This window comes from Pogoniulus pusillus, chromosome Z (assembly GCF_015220805.1).
Source record: "Pogoniulus pusillus isolate bPogPus1 chromosome Z, bPogPus1.pri, whole genome shotgun sequence".
NCBI classification, from domain to species: Eukaryota; Metazoa; Chordata; class Aves; order Piciformes; family Lybiidae; genus Pogoniulus; species Pogoniulus pusillus.
Window position 1 is genome coordinate 157672 of NC_087309.1, and position 22103 is coordinate 179774.

The window sequence follows — 22103 nt, forward strand, 5'->3', positions numbered from 1 at the left end:
TCTCCTGCATAATCTGGCTACCTCCTGAAACTCATCAGGAGAAGCCTTCCCCTCCTTCCAAAGGTGATACACCCTCTTTTTCCCCCCCAGTTCCTTCAGGAGCTGTTTGCTCATCCAGGCTGGTCGCCTTCCCCGCCGGCTCGTCTTTCGGCACATGGGAACTGCCAGCTCCTGTGCCTTCAAGAGCTCCTGTTTAAAGTAGGTCCAGCCATCCTGGACCCCTTTGTTCTCAAGGACTGCTGCCCAGGGGACTTTGCAAATAAGTTTCTTAAGCAAATTGAAGTTTGCCCTCCGAAAATCCAAAGTGTGGGTTTTGTTATAGTTCCTCCCTATCTCCCTGCATATTGAAAACTCCACTATCTCATGATCACTACACCCCAGGCAGCCTCCCACTGTCACATCTCCCACCAGCCCTTCTCTGTTGGAGAACAGCAGGTCAAGCTGAGCTTGACCCTAGTAGGCTCACTTAACAGCTGGGTCATGAAGCTGTCCTCCATGAACTCTAGAAATCTCCTGGATTGCCTCCTCTCTGCTGAATTAAGTTCCCAGCAGATATCTGGCAGGTTATCTTCATTCTTAAAACTTAGAATTGTTTTTTTCCTAGGTTCAAGCTTGGATTTATGTGAAATGAACAGCAAGTTGATGAGGGGAATAGGAGAATCTGACTTGTGGGCTGATTTTTTTGTTTGAGCTGGCTCAGTGGAAGCTTGAAACTTTTTCCAAGGCAACTTATGTTTTTGGAAGTATTATGCTTAAAGTCAGTATTCTCAGCATGAACACAACTGGGTCATGAAAACTAATTGGACATGTATATGCTGGTCATCCTTTATCTAGTGAAAAATACTGTCCTCACATGAGGCTTGTAGGAAGGGAACAGGCATCGCAATAAAGGAATTGATGGTAAAAATTTGATCTAATACTATGCACGTAAGATAAATTGCACTTTATGCAAACTTTTATTCTCTAATTAAAGACTACCTTGAAATAGGATAACTGTTTGTAATTAGAACTAAACACCTCAGATTTGTCATATCACAAAACAGAAAGAACTTGCTGTAGGAAGCTAAGGAATCTCATCTGCAATGCGTGGAAGGGGAAAAAAGGTTAAGTGGTAAAATGGTTATTTTCCTTTCCCTTAGCATTCAACAATATGAGTCCAGCATCAGTAAGTTTGCAGATGACACCAAGCTAGGAGCAGGTGTTGATCTGTTGGAAGGTAGGAGAGCCCTGCAGAGGGACCTAGACAGGCTGGATGGGTGTTAAGCACCTCTGCCTTTTTCTCGTTTGTTACTATGTTCCCCTCTTCATCTAATAAGGAGTGGAGGTTGCCCTTGTCCCTTCTTTTGCCATTAATATATTTATAGAAACATTTTTTTTCTTCTTGATGTTAACTGTTCATCTTGTACTACTAGAGATAACTACAATCCCTGAAACCAAGCTTATTCTGAGGGCTAATTTGCTTCTTCACTGGAGAGGTCCCCGAAGACTGGAAGCTGGCCAATGCGATACCCATTCACAAGAAGGGTCGTAAGGAGGAGCTAGAAAACTACAGACCTGTGAGCCTGACCTCAGTGCCAGGCAAGGGCATGGAACAGGTCATCTTGGGTGCCATCACAAAGCACCTAGAGGATGGCTAAGGGATCAGGCCCAGCCAGCATGGGTTTAGGAAGGGCAGGTCCTGCCTCACCAACCTGATCTCCTTTTATGATCAGGTTACCTGCCTGGTGAATGTGGGGAAGGCTGTGGATGTAGTCTACTTGGACTTCAGCAAAGCCTTTGACACTGTCTGCCACAAGAAGCTCCTAGCCAAGCTGGCATCTCATGGCTTGGACAGATTCACTCGGTGCTGGATCAAGAACTCACTGGATGGCCGAGCCCAGAGAGTGGTGGTGAATGGTGCCACATGCAGTTGGCAGCCAGTCACTAGTGGTGTTCCCCAGGGGTCAGTGCTGGGCCCAGTCCTGTTCAATATCTTTATTGATGACCTGGACGAGGGGATTGAGTCCAGCATCAGTAAGTTTGCAGATGACACCAAGCTAGGAGCAGGTATTGATCTGTTGGAAGGTAGAAGAGTGCTGCAGAGGGACCTGGACAGGCTGGATGGGTGGGCAGAGGCCAATGGGATGAGATTTAACAAGGCCAAGTGCAGGATTCTGCACTTTGGCCACAACAGCCCCAAGCAGCGCTACAGGCTGGGGACAGAGTGGCTGGAGAGCAGCCAGGAGGAAAGGGACCTGGGGGTACTGATAGATAGTAAGCTGAAGATGAGCCAGCAGTGTGCCCAGGTGGCCAAGAGAGCCAACGGCATCCTGGCCTGTGTCAGGAACAGTGTGGCCAGTAGGACAAGGGAGGTTATTCTTCCCCTGTACTCAACACTGGTCAGGCCACACCTTGAGTACTGTGTCCAGTTCTGGGCCCCTCAATTCAAGAAAGATGTTGAGGTGCTGGAGCATGTCCAGAGAAGGGTAACAAAGCTGGTGAAGAGCCTGGCACACAAAGCCTATGAGGAGAGGCTGAGGGAGCTGGGGCTGTTTAGCCTGGAGAAGAGGAGGCTCAGGGGTGATCTTATTACTGTCTACAACTACCTGAAGGGACATTATAGCCAGGTGGGGTGTGGCCTCTTCTCCCAGGCAACCAGCAATAGAACAAGGGGACACAGTCTCAAATTGTGCTGGGGTAGGTTTAGGCTGGATGTTAGGAGGAAGTTCTTCACAGAGAGAGTGATTTCCCATTGGAATGGGCTGCCCAGGGAGGTGGTGAAGGCACTGTCCCTGGAGGTCTTCAAAAAAAGACTGGATGAGGCACTTAGTGCCATGGTCTGGTTGACTGGATAGGGCTGGGTGATAGGTTGGACTGGATGATCTTGGAGGTCTCTTCCAACCTGGTTGATTCTATGATTCTGTGATTCTTTGTTCAAACTCTTTATAGCTGTCCTATCAACCCAGGTTTTCTACAGTGTGAGTGGTTTATGTGCAGTGATGCACTTTGACTGAATTGGTGGTTAATTATTGTGGAGAATAGAGGCTAAAAATGGCAGTTACTGTGTCCAGCTTTGGCACCTCTTCTCTCTCGTCTGTGGTGAGTGTGTTCTGGTGGCATTGATTTAAAAATTAGATAAGATTGGAGGAGCACCACTTCCAGTTTAGTATTTGTATGGAGAAGTCTTGCCAGATGCAATTTATTTAAAATAAATGAACTGTGGCTACTTTCTTGTTAGGACTGTGGTCTTGATACTATACCTCTCTGTCCTTCAGGTATATTTATAAATTCAGTGATGAGCATATACACTGTATGAAACTGAGTGAAACAGTTGGCAGCTTCAGAGAGGACAGGCAAGGACTTTTAAAATACCGAGTGAAGTTTGGTTATCTGAAAAAAAAAACAAGCAGACACGGTAGTTTGAAGCTGGTTTTGAGGGTATTCTTTGGTAGAGTATGTGAAAGAGTGAAATGAGATAGGGAGAAATGTTGGGACAGAGAATGGTGACTGAAATATTTAAAGTCTTGTAATTTAAGATTTTTTTTTAATTAAATCTATGGCATAGGTTCTTGCCGTGTCTCAAGTCTCATGGCTCATTACTGAGAACTTGCTGCTGACATCCAGGACTTATACCAGAGACTTAAGTGGGTAGTGAAAAAAGGGAAGGGACTGTACCAGAAACCAGAGAAGAGCAACAGGGTAATATAGTAAAAAGAGGGGAAGTTCTTTTTTTTTAGGTACCTCTAGGTTTCCCTTCCTCTGGCTCTCACCCTATTGTACCTCTTTCTGTTCTGCCTTGAACAGCAAAATACTTCTGCAGAGAGATGGTTTTCACCCATCTTTTCTGGGGATAGAGGAATGACAAAGTGTGGCAGTTGATCTTGGTGACCTGTAGAGCGATGGTGCAAGCATGCTTCTTCCTGGGTGCCCTCCTGAACTCTAAAGCTGCAGCATGGTACCGAGGAGAAACAAAAGTCTTGTATTAGTGTGAAGAGAGATGTATGATACCATAACCAACCTCCACAGAATGTGAGCAGTTTTAGAGTATGCTCAATTTGAAAGTTTTAATCAAGCTTTCACAAAATGCATGTTTTCCCAGACAGGATTTCTAGTGTTGTACAAATGAACGCTAGTAATGTTTTTGCTGATGCAGATACTAATGAAATCTTTACAGTGCTAACCTGTGCTTTCTATCTCAATTTCTGCTGTAAGCAGACTTAAACATCAAAACAAATGTAAAAGTTTAGTTGTCACTTAAGGTTTCAAGCTACATTAGTTGGCATGACAGTGGAGAGAAGACAGCATATCTGTTAAGTGTATTTTTTCTGAACTCTAGAGATAGACTATTGCTGCTCACTCCTTAAGCCCAGATGTTTAAAGCTATTTTTTCTGAAACTTGTTCACTGTTTGCTGATTCTGAACACATCTGTTCTCTTCCTAATTTCTTTAATGCTAGGGGGATGGAGTAGTCAGACTAAAGACAGCATTGTAAGGGAAAAAAAAAATCACAGAATCACAAAACTTTAGAGGTTGGAAGGGACCTCCAGAGATCATGGAGTCCAACCTCCTTGCCAAAGCAGGATCCCCTAGGGTATTTTGCACAGGAATGCATCCAGATGAGTTTTGAAAGGCTTCAGAAAAGGAGACTCCACAATCTCTCTGGGAAGCCTGTTCCAGTTCTCTGTCATCCTCACTGTAAAGAAATTTCTCCTCATGTTGAGATGAAACTTTCTGTGTTCCAGTTTGTACCCATTGCTCCTTGTCTTATTCCTGCTGACCAACAAAAAGAGATTGACCCCATTCACTTGACACCCTCCCCTCAAATGTTTGTATACATTGATCAGATCTCCTCTCAGTCTTCTGCAGACTAAACAGCCCCAGGGCTCTCCGTCTCTCTTTATAGGGCAGATGCTGAAATCCCCCAGTCATCCTTGTGGCTCTCTACTATACTCTTTCCAGCGTGTCCCTGTCTCTTGAACTGGGGAGCCCAAAACTGGACACAGTATTCATGATGTATCACCAAGGCAGAGCAAAGGGGAACAAGAACCTCCCTAGACCTGTTGGACACATCCTGATATTGGCTGTCTTCACCACAAGAGCACATTGCTGGCCCATGCAGAACTTGCTGTCCACCAGCACTCCAAGGTGCTTCCTGGAACTGCTTTGCAGTGGGGCACCCCCCAACCTGTGCATCTGTACATCACCAAAATTGTTTAAATAGTCATAGTCTTAAATGTAGAATCTTTAAATATATAAGTATTCCATTGAAATGAGAGAAGTGGGCATTGGGAGTAAAGGCTCCTTAGATTTCACAAAAGAGGGTGCCAAGTAAAGGTCTCCAGGAGTGGGTCCTGTTCAGTGTAGTTAAATGATGTAGTGAAGAGTCTGTGCAGTGTGGCAGCATAATAGGGTATTCAGCAGTTAATATGAAAGACTGATGAAATACAGTGTGGATAAATATCAAGTGATGTCCTTCTTGAGTAGAGTGGAAAGGACAACTTGAGGGTGGTGTGTAAAGTGATGCTCTTTCTCCTTTTCACCAGAGCAGTAGTGAACAGTTTTTAGTACTATAGAGACACCAACTTCATGCCCAGTAACAGAATAGAAACCCAATTAAGATTAGAAACTTGGAAAGAATACCTGTGTTTATACAGGATATTTATGGAAAAAATCCTAGCATGAGTGAGAAATCACTCCAGCTTGTGAGGAAATCTAATCTTTATACTGTATGAGTCAGAGTACTGGACAAATGCACTATAATTGTGACAAATTCACTATAATTGTTTTATCAGTTGAGCTACTTGTGTTTCTACCTCTTGTATTCTGACTGAAAGAGGTCCATGTATCTGCCTTACTATGAATATCATTACTGGCAAGTGTAGTTCAGTCTGGAGAAGAGGAGGCTCTGAGGTGACCTTACTGTGGCCTTTCAGTATCTGAAGGGGGCCTATGAAAAAGCTGGGGAGGGACTTTTTAGGCAGGTTCAGACTAGATGTGAGGAGGATGTTCTTCACCATGAGAGTGGTCAGAGCCTGGAATGGGTTGCCTAGGGAAGCAGTTGAGGCCCTGTCCCTGGAGGTGTTTAAGGCCGGGTTGGGTGGGGCTCTGTCCAGCCTGATCTAGAGTAGGATGTCCCCGGCCATGGCAAAGGGATTGGAACTAGATGATACTTGTGGTCCCTTCCAACCCTGACTGATTTTATGATTTGCAACTCATTTCTTTATTGTTGAATCAATGTTATCTTTTTTTTGGTTGTTGTTATCTGCTGCCTATACAGTTAACTGGTTTACAGCCCTTACCTTCTGCTGAACTTTGCAAACCAACTTTTCTGGTTTTTGAGTTAATCAGGAAGGTTCCTTAGCAGTTGTCTGTCTGCATTTCAGATAGATGAACTGAAACCAAATATGTTTGTAAATTCTTCCTGAATGTTGTTTCAGAATAAATTTTTGTCAGGTAGCTAGAAGTGTTAGCACCTTTGGAAGGACTTCTCTAATCATCACACTCTTATACTGATGTATAAGTGCAGGAAGCAGACATTGTTTTTCCTTGAATTTTGAATTACAAGCTCCCAGTTCGTGAAACTCCCATCAGAGTTGCTTTATCTCTGTGCAAGACTGTGGGCTCACTACTGCACACATCTCCATCTGTTGTCTTGTTTCAGTCTTTTAAGAGTTGTTTTGCAGGCGGAACTGGCTGACCTTGATCTTCTGCTGTAGCAAAGAATTGCCAGTTCTATCAGCAGCACGTTTACTAGTTATTCATTAATGATGCTGGCATATGCACTGCATAACACTAGCTTGTTGGGTTTATCCTTGAGATTACCCTACTGGTAACCTCTTCCAACCTTATAATTCCTCTTAACACACCTGTTGTCTTTCTTTTAAGCAGTTTCTTCAATATATTAGAACTGACTTTGATATTGAAGTACACATGAAAGATGTTTTTTGTGTTGTCATATAGGAAGCATTCAGAGACTCTTTAATCACCCTCTGCCATCTTCACCCCTTACTTTAAAAAGAGCACTTGAACTCCTGAATTTCTTCTACTTTCGTGTACAAATGGGCCAGACTAATTTTTTTACTAATTCTCATTATTAATGTGCCAAACACTATCCTCAGAAATTGTAGCTTATTTAGGGGGAATGCATGTATTTGTTGAAAAAGTAGTCCCAATTTAAGTTGCTGTGACAACATGACTATGGCATATGAGCAGAATTTCTTTTCCTGGTAATCTGATGTAGGACTTTTGCTAATTTTCCTTGAGAAAATACCTTAGACCTTTATGTGGATAAGTCTTCTGGCAAGGAAGTATACCACCTATTAAATTACTATTAAGATTTATTCTTCAGATGTATCTGAGAAGTTAAAGACCTTGACACTAATGGTAGTTGTACCATTATGCAGGCAGACACCATTTGGTATGTTCAATTATGTCAGTCTACCTGTGCCACAAAGTTTAATACTTAAGAAATTGCTACTGTGATGCAGAAACTTACTCACATCTTCTGAAATTATGGTATCTGTCAGGGTGAGAAGGAACTATGTCTATCACAACTGTAGGGAAATCTTGCTTTTGTGGTTGGAATAGTAAGAGGTTTTGCACCGTTCATTAGCAGCTAATTGTTCTGTTTGTCCTGCTTGTAGTAATGAAAAAAAAAAAAACAAACCCAATGGTATTTTTCCATGTCTGCTTCACTTTTGAGGAAGACAAGGAAGTACTGCTACTGCAGGAGGTGCCTTATGCTTTATATTTGAAATAAGACATTTTGTTTTAGAAATTTGTTGCATGTGTTTTTTTTTACCTTAAAATCCCACAAACCCAGATTTAGTTCATGTCAGAACAGAACTCCAAAGTTTTGTGAGAAGTCTTTCTTAGTAGTTTCACTTGCCAGAAATGATAGGAGTTCCTTCCTTTCTGATTTGACTTCTACTTTTTGTCCAGCCCCACCAGCTGATAATGAAAACAATCCGTATGTGGGTTTTAAGATGTAAATTAAATCTGCTGTATAGAATGTGCTCTGAGAGAGTAGTTATTGATATTAGGAAGTGTTTCAACCAAAAAGATATCAAAAGCCAGCACTAGCATGTTTATTGTGGGCTAATAACTGCCTTGGATGGAACAAAAGTTAAATTACAAATGTTGTGGATCTGTGACATCAGTTGTCAGTTTAACGGTGTTAAGTCAGTTTGATCAATTTCATTGTAATCTGTTTTTTAGAAATTAAAACTGTTATCATAGAATCATAGAATCAACCAGGTTGGAAGAGACCTCCAAGACCATCCAGTCCAACCTATCACCCTACCCTATCCAATCAACTAGACCATGGCACTTTAAGCTCTTCCAACTAGCTGTCACTTCAATCCAGGTTAGCTATCTAGAACTTTAAGACTTATACTGTATTACTTGAATGTTTTTGGTTGTGACTTCAGGAAACTGTTTATGAGGTTTTATTTTTTAGTTATCAAACAGGATTTCAGATGGAGCAAAGGAAAAATGATCAAAGAGAAGGCATTTTTGTAACCTATTTTAGCTGTTTGTTACTGACTTAAAAAGAAAATGAAAACCAAACTTGGAGTCACTTGGTATTTTATTTCCATGACCTTGATATAGGATGATGCTGCAAGCAATTACAGACTAATTACATCTTCATCTCAATATTGCTGAAGAGTGACCACACGTTTGAAGCAGCTTCATAGAATCAACCAGGTTGGAAGAGACCTCCAAGATCATCCAGTCTAACCTAGCACCCAGCCCTAGCCAGTCAACTAGACCATGGCACTAAGTGCCTCATCCAGTCTTTTCTTGAACACCCCCAGGGACGGTGCCTCTACCACCTCCCTGGGCAGCCTATTCCAATGGGAAATCGCTCTCTCTGTGAAGAACTTCCTCCTAACATCCAGCCTAAACCTACCCTGGCACAATTTGAGACTGTGTCCCCTTGTTCTATTGCTGGTTGCCTGGGAGAAGAGACCACACCCCACTGGGCTATAATGTCCCTTCAGGTAGTTGTAGACAGTAATAAGATCACCCCTGAGCCTCCTCTTCTCCAGGCTAAACAGCCCCAGCTCCCTCAACCTCTCCTCATAGGCTTTGTGTGCCAGGCCCTTCACCAGCTTTGTTACCCTTCTCTGGACATGCTCCAGCACCTCAACATCTTTCTTGAATTGAGGGGCCCAGAACTGGACACAGTACTCAAGGTGTGGCCTGACCAGTGTTGAGTACAGGGGAAGAATAACCTCCCTTGTCCTACTGGCCACACTGTTCCTGATGCAGGCCAGGATGCCATTGGCTCTCTTGGCCACCTGGGCACACTGCTGGCTCATCTTCAGCCTACTATCTATCAGTACCCCCAGGTCCCTTTCCTCCTGGCTGCTCTCCAGCCACTCAGTCCCCAGCCTGTAGTGCTGCTTGGGGCTGTTGTGGCCAAAGTGCAGAACCCTGCACTTGGCCTTGTTAAATCTCATCCCATTGGCCTCTGCCCACCCATCCAGCCTGTCCAGGTCCCTCTGCAGCACTCTGCTACCTTCCAACAGATCAACACCTGCTCCTAGCTTGGTGTCATCTGCAAACTTACTGATGCTGGACTCAATCTCCTCATCCAGGTCATAAATAGAGATATTGAACAGGACTGGGCCCAGCACTGATCCTTGGGGAACACCACTAGTGACTGGCTGCCAACTGGATGTGGCACCATTCACCACCACTCTCTGGGCTCAGCCATCCAGTGAGTTCTTGATCCAGCACCGAGTGAATCTGTCCAAGCCATGAGCTGCCAGCTTGGCTAGGAGCTTCTTGTGGCAGACAGTGTCAAAGGCTTTGCTGAAGTCCAAGTAGACTACATCCACAGCCTTCCCCACATTCACCAGGCAGGTAACCTGATCATAAAAGGAGATCAGGTTAGTGAGGCAGGACCTGCCCTTCCTAAACCCATGCTGGCTGGGCCTGATCCCTTAGCCATCCTCTAGGTGCTTTGTGATGGCATCCAAGATGGCCTGTTCCATGCCCTTGCCTGGCACTGAGGTCAGGCTCACAGGTCTGTAGTTTTCTGGCTCCTCCTTACGACCCTTCTTGTGAATGGGTATCACATTGGCCAGCTTCCAGTCTTCGGGGACCTCTCCAGTGAGCCAGGACTGCTGGAAAATGATGGAGAGTGGCTTGGCCAGCTCAGCTGCCAGCTCTCTCAGCACCCTAGGATGGATCCCATCCGGTCCCGTGGACTTGTGAGGATCCAAATGACGCAGCAGGTCCCTTACTGCTTCCTCATGGATTAGAGGGGGACTGTACTGGTCCCTGACTCCATTTGCCACTTCAGGAGTCCAGCTGTCCTGTAGACAACCTGTCCCACTATTTAAGATTGAGGCAAAGAAGGTGTTAAGCACCTCTGCCTTTTCCTTATCCTTTGTCACTATGTTCCCCTCCCTATCTAATAAGGACTGGAGTTTGTCCTTGGCCCTTCTTTTGCCATTCATATATTTAAAGAAACATTTTTTATTTTCCTTGACAGCTGTGGCCAGCCTAAGCTGGCCAGCCTATGTCCTATTACTTGTTTGATACTAGAGAAATGAGATCAATGCTCACATCATTACAACTTCTTGAAAAGACAGTTATAGGGAACAGTAAGGTCTCCTCTCAGCCTCCTCTTCTTCATACTAAATAATCACAGTTCCCTTTGCCATCCTTATAAGACTTGTTTGCTAGACACTTTCCCAGTTTGTTGCCCTTCCTAGGACAAGGTCCAGCAATCTGTATCCTTATTTTTAGTGAGGGGCCCAAAAGTGAACACAGGGAGCAGCCTCACCGGTGCCAAATACAAGGGCATGATGACTTCCCTATGCCTACTAGCCAGTCTGTTTCTGACACAAGCCTAGGATGCCATTGGCCCTCTTGGCCTCCTGAGCACACTGCTGGCTCATGTGCAGCAGCTATCAAGTGGCAACCCCACTTTTCCTACTGGGCGGGTTTCCAGACCCGTGATGATATATTGTGACCAACCTGATCTCTTTTTATGATCATGTTTACCTGCTTGGTGAATGTGGGGCAGACTATCTGATGTAGTCTAAGTCTACCTGGATTTAGCAAGGCCTTTGACACTGTCTGCCACAAGCTCCTGGCGAAGCTAGCAGCTTGTGGCTTGGACAGTTTCACTCTGATATGGGCAAATAACTGAATGGAGGGCTAGGCCCAGAGAGTGGTGGTAAATGGTGCCACATCCAACTTGGCAGCTGGCACTAGTGGGGTCCCCCAAGGGTCACTGCTGGGCCTGTTCAATATCTTTATTGATGATCAAAAAACACCTACAGGATGGCCAAGGGATCGGGCCCAGTCAGTAAGGGTTTAGGAAGTGCAGGTCCTGCCTCACCAACCTGATCTCCTTTTATGATCAGGTTACCCACCTGGTGAATGTGGGGCAGGCTGTGGATGTAGTCTACCTGGACTGCAGCACAGCCTTTGACACCGTCTGCCACAAGAAGCTCCTAGCCAAGCTGGCAGCTCATGGTTTGGACAGATTCACTCTGTGCTGGATCAAGAACTGGTTGGATGGCCGAGCTCAGAGAGTGGTGGTGAATGGTGCCACATCTAGTTGGCAGCCAGTCACTAGTGGTGTTCCCTAGGGGTCAGTGCTGGGCCCAGTCCTGTTCAATATCTTTATTGATGATCTGAACAAGGGGATTGAGTCCAGCATCAGTAAGTTTGCAGATGACACCAAGCTAGGAGCAGGTGTTGATCTGTTGGAAGGTAGCAGAGTGCTGCAGAGGGACCTGGACAGGCTGGATGGGTGGGCAGAGGGGAATGGGATGAGATTGAACAAGGCCAAGTGCAGGGTTCTGCACTTTGGCCACAACAACCCCAAGCAGCACTATAGGCTGGGGACAGGGACCTTGGCTGCCTGGACAGATGGGCAGAGTCCAACGGGATGGCGTTCAATAGCTCCAAGTGCAGGGTGCTGCACTTTGGCCACAACAACCCCATGCAGAGATACAGGCTGGGGACAGTGTGGCTGGAGAGCAGCCAGACAGAAAGGGATCTGGGGATGCTGAATGATACCCGCCTGAACATGAGCCAGCAGTGTGCCCAGGTGGCCAAGAGAGCCATTGGCATCCTGGCCTGCATCAGGAATGGTGTGGTCAGCAGGAGCAGGGAGGTCATTCTGCCCCTGTACTCTGCACTGGTTAGACCACACCTTGAGTACTGTGTTCAGTTCTGGGCCCCCCAGTTTAGGAAGGACATTGAGATGCTTGAGCATGTCCAGAGAAGGGCAATGAGGCTGGTGAGAGGCCGCCTCGAGCACAAGCCCTACAAGGAGAAGCTGAGAGAGCTGGGATTGTTCAGCCTGGAGAAGAGGAGGCTCAGGGGTGACCTTATTGCTGTCTACAACTACCTGAGGGGTGGTTGTGGCCAGGATTAGGGCTAGGGTTGCTCTCTTCTCTCAGGTGGCCAGCGCCAGAACGAGAGGACACAGCCTCAAGCTACGCCAGGGGAAATTTAGGCTCGAGGTGAGGAGAAAGTTCTTCACTGAGAGAGTGATTGGACACTGGAATGGGCTGCCCGGGGAGGTGGTGGAGTCACCATCTCTGGAGCTGTTTCAAGGCAAGATTGGACGTGGCACTTGGTGCCATGGTCTAGCCTTGAGCTCTGTGGTAAAGGGTTGGACTTGATGATCTGTGAGGTCTCTTCCAATCCTGATGGTACTGTGATACTGTGATACTGTGACTGAATGGCTGGAGAGCAGCCAGGAGGAAAGGGACCTGGGGGTACTGATAGATAGTAGGCTGAAGATGAGCCAGCAGTGTGCCCAGGTGGCCAAGAGATCCAATGGCATCCTGGCCTGCATCAGGAACAGTGTGGCCGGTAGGACAGGGGAGGTTATTCTTCCCCTGTACTCAGCACTGCTCAGGCCACACCTTGAGTACTGTGTCCACTTCTGGGCCCCTCAATTCAAGAAAGATGTTGAGGTGCTGGAACATGTCCAGAGAAAGGCAACAAGGCTGGTGAAGGGCCTGGCACACAAAGCCTATGAGGAGAGGTTGAGGGAGCTGGGTCTGGTTAGCCTGGAGAAGAGGAGGCTCAGGGCTCACAGGATCACAGTATGTTAGGTGTTGGAAGGGACCGCAGGAGGTCATTGAGTCCAACCTGTCTGCCAGAGCAGGACAATACTATCTAACACAGATCATAGAGGAACACATCCAGACAGGCCTTGAAATTCTCCAGAGAAGGAGACCCCACAACCTCTCTGGGAAGCCTGTTCACTGTTCTATGACCCTTAAAAAAGTTCCCCCTTGTGTTGAGGCAGAACCTCTTCTGCTGCAATTTACATCCTTTGCTCCTTGCCCTATCACAGGGAACAAGTGAGCAGAGCTTGTCCCCCTGCTTCTGGCAGCCTTCAGATACTTTATAAATATTTATCAAATCTCCTCTAAGTCTTCTCTTCTCCAGACTAAAAAGTCCCAAGTCTCTCAGCCTCTCCTCATAAGCCATGCCCTCCAGTTTTCTAATCATCCTCATAGCCCTCCTCTGGACCCTCTCCAGCAGATCCCTGTCTCTTTTAAACTGGGGTGTCCAAAACTGAATGCAGTATTCAAGATGAGGTCTCACCAGGGCAGAATAGAGGGGAAGGTGAACCTCCTTTGATCTTCTGGACAAACTCTTCCTAATACACCCCAGGATCCCATTGGCCTTCTTGGCCACAAGGGCACATTGCTGTGCCATGGTTAACTTGTTATCCACCAGGACCCCCAGGTCTCTCTCCACAGGACTGCTTTCCAGCAGATCATCTCCCAGCCTGTACTGGTGCAGTTTGTTATTCCTCCCCAGATGCAGGACTCTGCACTTGTCCTTGTTGAACTTCATCTGGTTCCTCTGTGCCCAGCTCTCCAGCCTGTCCAGGTCTCTCTGGATGGCTGCACAGCTTTCGGCTCTGTCAGCCAAGCCTCCTAGTTTGGTGTCATCAACAAACTTGCTGAGCAAATGCTTTGTACCCTCATCAATGTCATTGATGAAGATGTTGAATAGGACTGGCCCCAGCTCTGGTCCTTGGGGGACACCACTAGTCACAGCTCTCCAGCTGGACCTGGCACCATTGATCACCACCCTCTGAACTCTATCTTGTAACCAGTTCCTAATCCACCTCACTGTCTGCTCTTCCATCCCACACTTCATCAGCTTGCTCACTAAAATATCATGGGAGACGGTGTCAAAGGCCTTGCTAAGTTCAAGGAAGACTACATCCACTTGCTTCGCTGAATCTACCCATTCAGTTATGGCATCATAAAATGCTATCAGTTTCCCTTGGTAAATCCGTGCTGACTACTCATGATAACCTTCTCTTCCAAGTGCTTTGAGATGCCCTCCAACAAGAGCCGCTCCATCATTTTTTCAGGGATGGAGGTGAGACTTCCTGGTCTGTAGTTTCCTGGAACCTCTTCCTTGCCCTTTTTGAAGACTGGAGTGACACCTCCTCCCACCAGTCCTCAGGCACCTCTCCTGTCTGCCACGATTTGGCAAAGATGATGGAGAGTTGTAGAGCAATACTATCAGGCAGTTCTCTCAGCACTCTTCGGTGCATCTTATCAGGGCCCATGGACTTGTGAGTGTTCAATTTGTGTAACTGATTGCTAACCCACTCTGCAATGACCAGTGGGGAGCACTACCTCCTCCAGGCTTCCTCTCCTTCATCCAGGGTCTGGAGTATACAGGGGAGTTCAGCCTTAGGTGTAAAGACTTAAGCAAAGAAGGCATTCAACAACTCTGCCTTCTCTGCATCCTCAGTTATCAAGTCTGCCTCCACGTTCAGCAATATCTCCATACCTTCCCTGTTCTTCCGTTTTCTACTGATGTGTTTGAAGAAGCTCTTGTTCTATTTTACTTCTTTTGCCAGCTTCAGTTCCAGAAGGGCTTTGGCCTTCCTTGCTGCCTTCCTACAAGCCTTGACTACTTCTTTAGAGTTCTTCTGAGTGACCAATCCCTTCTTCCATGAATTGTAGGTTTCTTTCTTCCCTGAGATTTACTTTAAGAGATCCTTATTCAACCATGCAGGTCTCCTAGCATGTCTACCTGATTTTTTACTCAGGGGAACACACCTAGCTTGGACTTGGAGGAAGTGGTCTTTAAAAATTAACCTGAAGGGAGGTTGTAGCCAGGTGAGGTTGGTCTCTTCTCCCAGGCAACCAGCAACAGAACATGGAGACACAGTCTCAAGTTGTGCTGGGGGAGGTGTAGGCTGGACATTAGGAGGAAGTTTTTCACAGAGAGAGTAATTGGCATTGGAATAGGCTGCCCAGGGAGGTGGTGGAGTCACTGCCCCTGAATCCACCAGGTCTTGAACACCAGGTTTTCAAGAAAAGACTGGATGAGGTGCTTAGTGCCATGTTCTAGTTGACTGGATAGGGCTGGGTGCTACTTTGGACTGGATGATCTTGGAAGTCTTTTCCAACCTGGTTGATTCTATGATTCTATAGTGTCTCTATGCCAATACAAGGGGAGGACAGAAAACAGGTTTCCATTTTTCAAAGTCCTTTCTGTTACAAAAAAGAGAGAGAGATTATTTTGGGTTTTGGGTGGTTTGGTTTCTTTTGGGGTGAGGGTGTGTGGTTTGGTTTTTTTTCAGAGTAGGAAAGGATATATTTTTGCACTCTACAGCAGCATCCACCTCCTTGGCTCTGCACTGGCTGGTGTCTGAATGTTTCAGTGTTCTAGTGAGCTTGGCTCTTAACCCATCCTGCTGTCCTTCTCTTTGTTGGTATACTTGGACAGCTTCCAGAGCTTGGACAATTGTAGTTCTGCTGATATAGAGGTGGAACAATGCCTACTCACAGTGACTGTGGGTTTCTTTTTCAGCCACCTTTGGAGGAGAAGTTTTGGATGTGATTGATTTTGTAACAGTAAAGAAAATACACGATACTTTGCAGTACCTCAGCTGGAATACATGGGCACTGTGATAACTGCTTGTAACAAAGATGTATGTCATTCAGCAGAGGGCACTGTCGTGGAGGGGTATTCTGCCACCTATGCCAATTTTGGCGGAGGGGAGAAATTAATTGGTGTGAGATAATTTTCCATAAAAAAATATACATTTATTAAATTCAATATTCTGAACTCTCTCCACCCCCAACCACTGTATATTTAATATTAAAATGGATTCTACACGGTTTTGAAAACATTCTAGGATAAAATATGTACAGTAACTTATTAATAACTAGCATATATTCAAACGATAAACAGAGGAGTTTTCCCCACAGCTTAATGCCACTTGGGGTCTATACACTATTCGCCCAGCAGAGTGGGCTGAAAACTCTTTTCTGCTCTATGGCAGAGGAAACATATTACAGAGGCATCAAAACAATTCCTCACAATTCTGATTAATCAATAATCACCCTCTGGGACTATGTCACAGCCTATGCCTAGTGTCCAAACTTCAGGGGAGCTTTGCCCATCGACTTTGAGGCTGGAATCCTCCCAGCTTGAGGGGAAAGGAGAATCTTCCCAGCTTCTGGGGAAAGACAGTCTTTGAGTTGGTTCTCCTAGTGAAGGATGCAATCTCTGCCTTTGTGCTGCTGGCTTCTTCTGGATGCTCTGTCCAGGGATTCTTAGCAGGCAGGATCTCAGGTGCAGGGGAAGGATATCGTGCAGTCTGAGCAAGGTTCTCACATGGCTAGCAGGCTGGTAGCATGCAGACAATCCAGAGTCTGCTTCCTGGTAACTTGGCGACCATGGTGCTTACCAGGCAATGATAGGCAGCGGGCACGCAAGGTATGCGCAGCTGCTCAGGAGTTTGCACTCCATAGGTAAAAGCAGGCAATACAGGATCTGGTCCTGATAACACAGTGGCGTGCGGATGTGCACAGCTGGCTAGGTGACTATAGGCTCCACGTATATATATATATATATATATAGGCAGGCTTAAGTGAGCTCTGCAAGTAAGGTACGCAGGCAGGCAATCGATGTACGAAGTCTGGGCTAAGCAGGGGGAGTCCGTGCTGCAAGTGTGTCAGAGCATGAGGGTCTGAGCACATTGTTTACCTGTGTACCCCTATTTATTAAACGTGGGCCAAGATTAATGGCCTCTTAGCCACTAGAACGACCAATCAGGTTGGCAGTCAGCCAAACTTTACCAATAATAGACAAATGCCACTTGCCTGGACTTTCCCAAATATGGGGATCACATGGGCCTACACCAGGGAATCTCAAGCTGGGTGTGTGGGGGCTTACACAACATGTTTACAAACAGGGGTCTTGGCAGACCAGACTTTGTGGCACCAGGCCTGTTGTGCCCCTTTGTGCTTGTTTAATGTTTACCACTGGTTTGGGCAGAAAAACATGTCCAGGCAAAGCATAAATAAGCCTGTTTTTGGGCCTACAGGCCCTCCACGACAGGCACTTAAAGCAATTTTTTGTCTTATGAACCATTGGTTTGTGTTCTGTATCTGTTTTAAAACTGAAGTATTCTTAAAAGCAGTCACTTTATGGTTGAAGAGCAAAAGTGATGTCAAATCATTGGTGAAATGATATATCTCATTTGTGATGGGCTTAGGAGTCAGGCTTACTTTGGAGGACTTCTTGGATATAGCTTAAAGAGGAAACATGATTGAAAAAGATCTTACATGTTTTTCTTACTGTCTTCATTCTGGTAAACTCTGACTGCAACTTAGTTTTTCTGTTCTCTTCCCTTAGAGTTCTCTTAGTGCTTCATTCATATATTTTTCTGTCCTTTGTTTTTCTCCTACTCTTTATGTGTTTACTTTTGTTTGTGCACATTTATTTGGGGGTAGCTGTGTATGTAGAATATGTGGGCAATGCCTTGACACAGACATCCTGGGGAGAGAACTGAGACAAGAGCAACATCTTCTGGAAGAAAGGAGGCTGTTTTTGATCCTTCTGGTCCCCTACTACTAGATTTATGAGTGTCTCCCCTCAGATAATTTTTAATGTGTAATTCTATATTAATATCTGTGTTATGTAGAGTATTCCTGAATTTTGAACATAAAATCATGACATTTTAAGCACTTTAGTGTCATTGGGTTGTACATCCCTAATTTAAAGAAGGTTATTTGTTTTACTGAATATTCTTAGTTGTACCCTCCTTCTTTTCTCCATATAGCTGTTTTGCTCTGAGGGAGCTCGAGGGTGTTCAGTCTGGAAAGGAGGAGTCTGTGGGGGAGACCTAACAGCAGCCTTCCAGTACATGAAGGGGCCTACAGGAAGGGTGGAGAGAAGCTGTTTTCAAAGACCTGCAGTGACAGGATGAGGGGCAATGGGTTCAAGCTTCAGAAGAGCAGGTTTAGCGTGGATATTTAGGAACAAGTTCTTTACTATGAGGGTGGTGGAGCACTGGAACGGGTTGCCCAGGGAGGTAGTTGAGGCCCTTTCCCTGGAGACATTCAAGGGGAGGCTTGATGGGGCCCTGGGTGACCTGGTCTAGTGAAGATGTTCCTGCTGGCTACAGCGAGGCAGGTCTGGATGACCTCTAGAGGTCCCTTCTGGCCTGGGCCATTCTATGATTCTATTCATCTTTGTACATGAAAAAGGATGCTACCTGTGTGTCAAGGATGGATGTTTAGAGTTTAAAAAATGTGGTTTTATGAGTTTGTAATATATTTTATCTGATTTTGAGCTTCTTTATATTTTCCTAAGACTTTGTTGGTCAAATGACTAGGTTTGGTTAGTGTTGTTGAGCCTCCTGAGGTGCACTAGCACATACCGTTTCATGCTTTAGTCTTGCGTTCTATTGAACTTGAGGCTGAGCCAAAGACTTGTGTTGTAATGGAAAAGGAGGGCTTGTGCAGTGACCACATTGTTCCAGGGATTTACTGAGTATGTGTGAAAGTGAAGAGGTTGCATGTATGTCTGATCTTTCCTTTTTACCATAACTCCTGAAAACTCCTGCACTTGTGCTCCCTGAGAAGCATCCTTTCCTGCCTTCATGAAATGCAATTTATGCTCTTCTAACTTGTAAAGTTGTCCAGAGGACATATAAAGGGGCAACTGTTGCTCAGTGGAATGTGAAGGAATAGTGGCAGTAGCAACATATTGAGCAACTCAGTAGTTGTCACTGAACTAAACTATTTACTTAGTCATGCTTTTTGGCATACTTCCACACTTGATGTGCCACAAATGTGGAGGTGAAAAGAATCCTGCTTCCTTCAACATTCCTTCCTGGGAGCTGCAAAGACAAGGCAGTAGTCACTGGCCGAAGGAAGTGCATAACTGTCTAACTTGCTTCATGCCTGTTCCTCTTTGTGCGCTTCTCTTTGGCAATACAGGGTACGGTCATCACCAGAGTTTATGTTGCTTTTGTAATGTATTTTTTTATTCCTTTTTGCTAGCTGGCTTGCCTTTTGCAATTCTCAATTCAAGACGTATACCCTTCCAGAGAGGAGTTTTCTGTAGTGATGAATCCATCCGGTACCCATACAAAGAGGACACCATTTCTTATAAGTTGTTAGCAGGAATAATTGTCCCTTTCAGTATTACTGTTGTAAGTTAAACTTTTCTTCATTTGCATTTGATTTCAGTGGTGGTGGGGAAGAGGGAGGAGGGGCAATCTGTTAATACAGATTTTTAAAACTGTTCTGTAAGGTTTCTTACTTCAAAACAATGTTCTTAGGAGAGGTGCTAAAGCAGCATAAATGGTGTTCTGGTGAGACTAACTGAAAAGTTCTCTTTAACTGATATAAATTATAGAATGGGATGAGAATACTTTAGAAGTATGGAGACAATTCTGTAATCTGAGAGGTAAGCTTCTTCCCTTACCATATCAGTTAGAGTTAACACTAATGTATTTTAAATTACTGTCTCAAGCTTTTTTATTTTGGGACATACTCTTTTCAGAACATGGGTTTTCACTACCTATTAAGTCAGTGTTTTTATTTGCAACAGATTCATTGGAAAAACTTCTCTGTGTGGAAGTGTAACAACAGATCCCAAGTTCATTAATAGAAAAATATTATAGCTTCCAACCCAAAAGCATAACTAGGATAAAAAAAAAGTGAACAGTGATTTTTCTCCCTTACTGTTAGAATTCCCTCCTTTTTATGCTACATTGGTAAACTAGAGAAATTGCCTCTACAATGGCAGTTTGACCACATCTCCTAGCTCAGTTGGACTGACTCAAGCATATAGCTTCTCTTGTCCTTAATATTTAATTTTATACTATTAGCAAACTAATCTAATACCTTACTATGAAGAAAAGGTGAGGTACCCCTATTAGCCTGTCTTTTTGCCACCTTTGGTGGTTGTCTGAACCAGGATAAGCTGCTGAAATTCCTTAATTTGGCAACTTTCTTTGAGGTAAGTTGAGTGAAATGGCTCCATATATCACTGCTGGGGACATGTCCTCGGGCATGGGTATGAGGGAGAGCTGGACATCATCAGTTAACCATGTTGTGTCCTAAGTCTCATGGGACTGCACTTCAGCCAATAACAGGAACTTCAAGATCCTGTCCAGATGTGTTTTCTGCTCAACTCATGGCTCTGTGTTGAGTGACATCCAAGCTCATCAGAGCTACACTTTAAGCAGACTTAAACTTTCATGCCAAATGAGATAAAGTGTATAAATATTTGTCCAGCTATATTTTGGGAATAAAAGCTGGAAAAGGAGCAGCTAAATGTAAATATCAATATTGGCCAACTGTTTCTCTGGATTAAATGGGTTAAAATCAGAAAGGATGTTATAACTCTTTCTTATACAAGAACTGCATAGTTTTTTATCTAGGTTCCAACAAAAGTCAACTTGTACCTCAAGTCTATTCGTTTTGGAAGTGTGGGGCTAGGAATCAAACCTGTGATTTATGTAGTATTGGGAAAATGCTTCAAAAACTTATAGAAATACTTCTGGAGCAAATAAAACTTTTGGGGGGAGTTGTCTGTTGTCTTTAACTGGCAAGTGGTTTATGCTAAAAGGTCATGCCTTTTAAAATAGAACTGCTTTTTTTTTTTAAAAAAAAACAGGTTAGTAGTTTGGGTACGTGGTGTATCAGTACTTGGTCAAAACTGAAGTCTGTCTAGCTTGCTACTAATATCTCATTTCTAGCAGTGATGAGTGTGGAAGAGCAGAAGAATAGAGTAAGCAAAGATTGGTATTTTATCCTCAGGACTTTGCTACCAGCCATTTGCACTTAAGGGATGTCTTGAGTCAGAAAAGTCTTCAGTGAATATAGGAATTTTTTTATGTATGCATTTCCTTTGAACTTATCCAATCTCCTGATGAAAGTGTATAAACATTTAACTAACAAAGTACCTTTGTAACATCAGGGACCATATTTTAGTTGAGAAATCAGGCTTTCTGGCCAAATTACCTTGAGGTCAGATGATAAAAGCAAATGTTGTTGTCCAGTGTTGTCAGGTTATTAAAGGTGAGTACTCTTTGATACTTCTGTGCAGTCAGATAGCTGCACTGACATAATCTAATTTTTTGTAACCTCAAACAAGATAAGTAACTTTCCTCCATTTGCAGTGATATTCTTTGATTGATAGGAAGATTTCTGTATATGGTCTCACCAACATCTGCTTTACTGAAAATGTTTCAGCTTTAATTTGCTCTTGTGTTTCTCTGCTTCAATCCATGTTTTGGTATGGTGCAAGGTGTAAAACTTTGGTGTTAAGCATCTGAAGTATTAGTCTATTTGCCTTTATTGTGTACAAAGCCACTGACAGTGGCTTTGCCCAGGTGTCAGTGTGTAATAGCAGCTTCATTCACCAATGCTCTGCTTTGCTGGGATCTTTGACTTGTCAGCCTCAAGACATCAAGATTTTTAAAGATCACTTTACATATATACATACAGTCTTACCCCACCTGATCATCACTGGGACTTTAGCCCTTCTGTACAAGATGGGACTGTCTGGTTCAATGTACAACCTGTCTGGGATGAAGTTTTGTACTTGTTTTAAGGAAAAACTTAGTTTCTGCAAAAGATTAAATATGCTTGCCTCTCAACACTTCAAGAATATACCTGAGACATGCAGGGAAACTCTTGGAAATACCTCACTAATGCCTATATTTACCTACTGGAATTGGTAGTGTTTTACCCTCTAAGGATTTAACTTCCCTGAGGAATGGAAAATGTCTTACTGGCCTTCAAAATAGTCTGTCACAAAACCCCTAAGAACAACTTTATGACAAAATAAAAAAC

General features: G+C 44.5%; 1 protein-coding gene across 2 annotated transcripts in view; it reads left to right on the forward strand.

Annotated features, from left to right (window-relative positions):
- Positions 1 to 22103, forward strand: part of PLPP1 (phospholipid phosphatase 1) — a 74171-nt gene that overhangs the window by 23895 nt on the left and 28173 nt on the right. Inside the window, exon 2 of one of the 2 annotated variants that reach the window (XM_064140711.1) lies at positions 19299 to 19450. The exons of the other annotated variant lie outside the window; for it this stretch is intronic. Coding sequence (XP_063996781.1) covers positions 19299 to 19450 — 152 coding nt within the window. The remainder of the gene's footprint in view (positions 1 to 19298; positions 19451 to 22103) is intronic. 2 annotated transcript variants of the gene reach the window in all.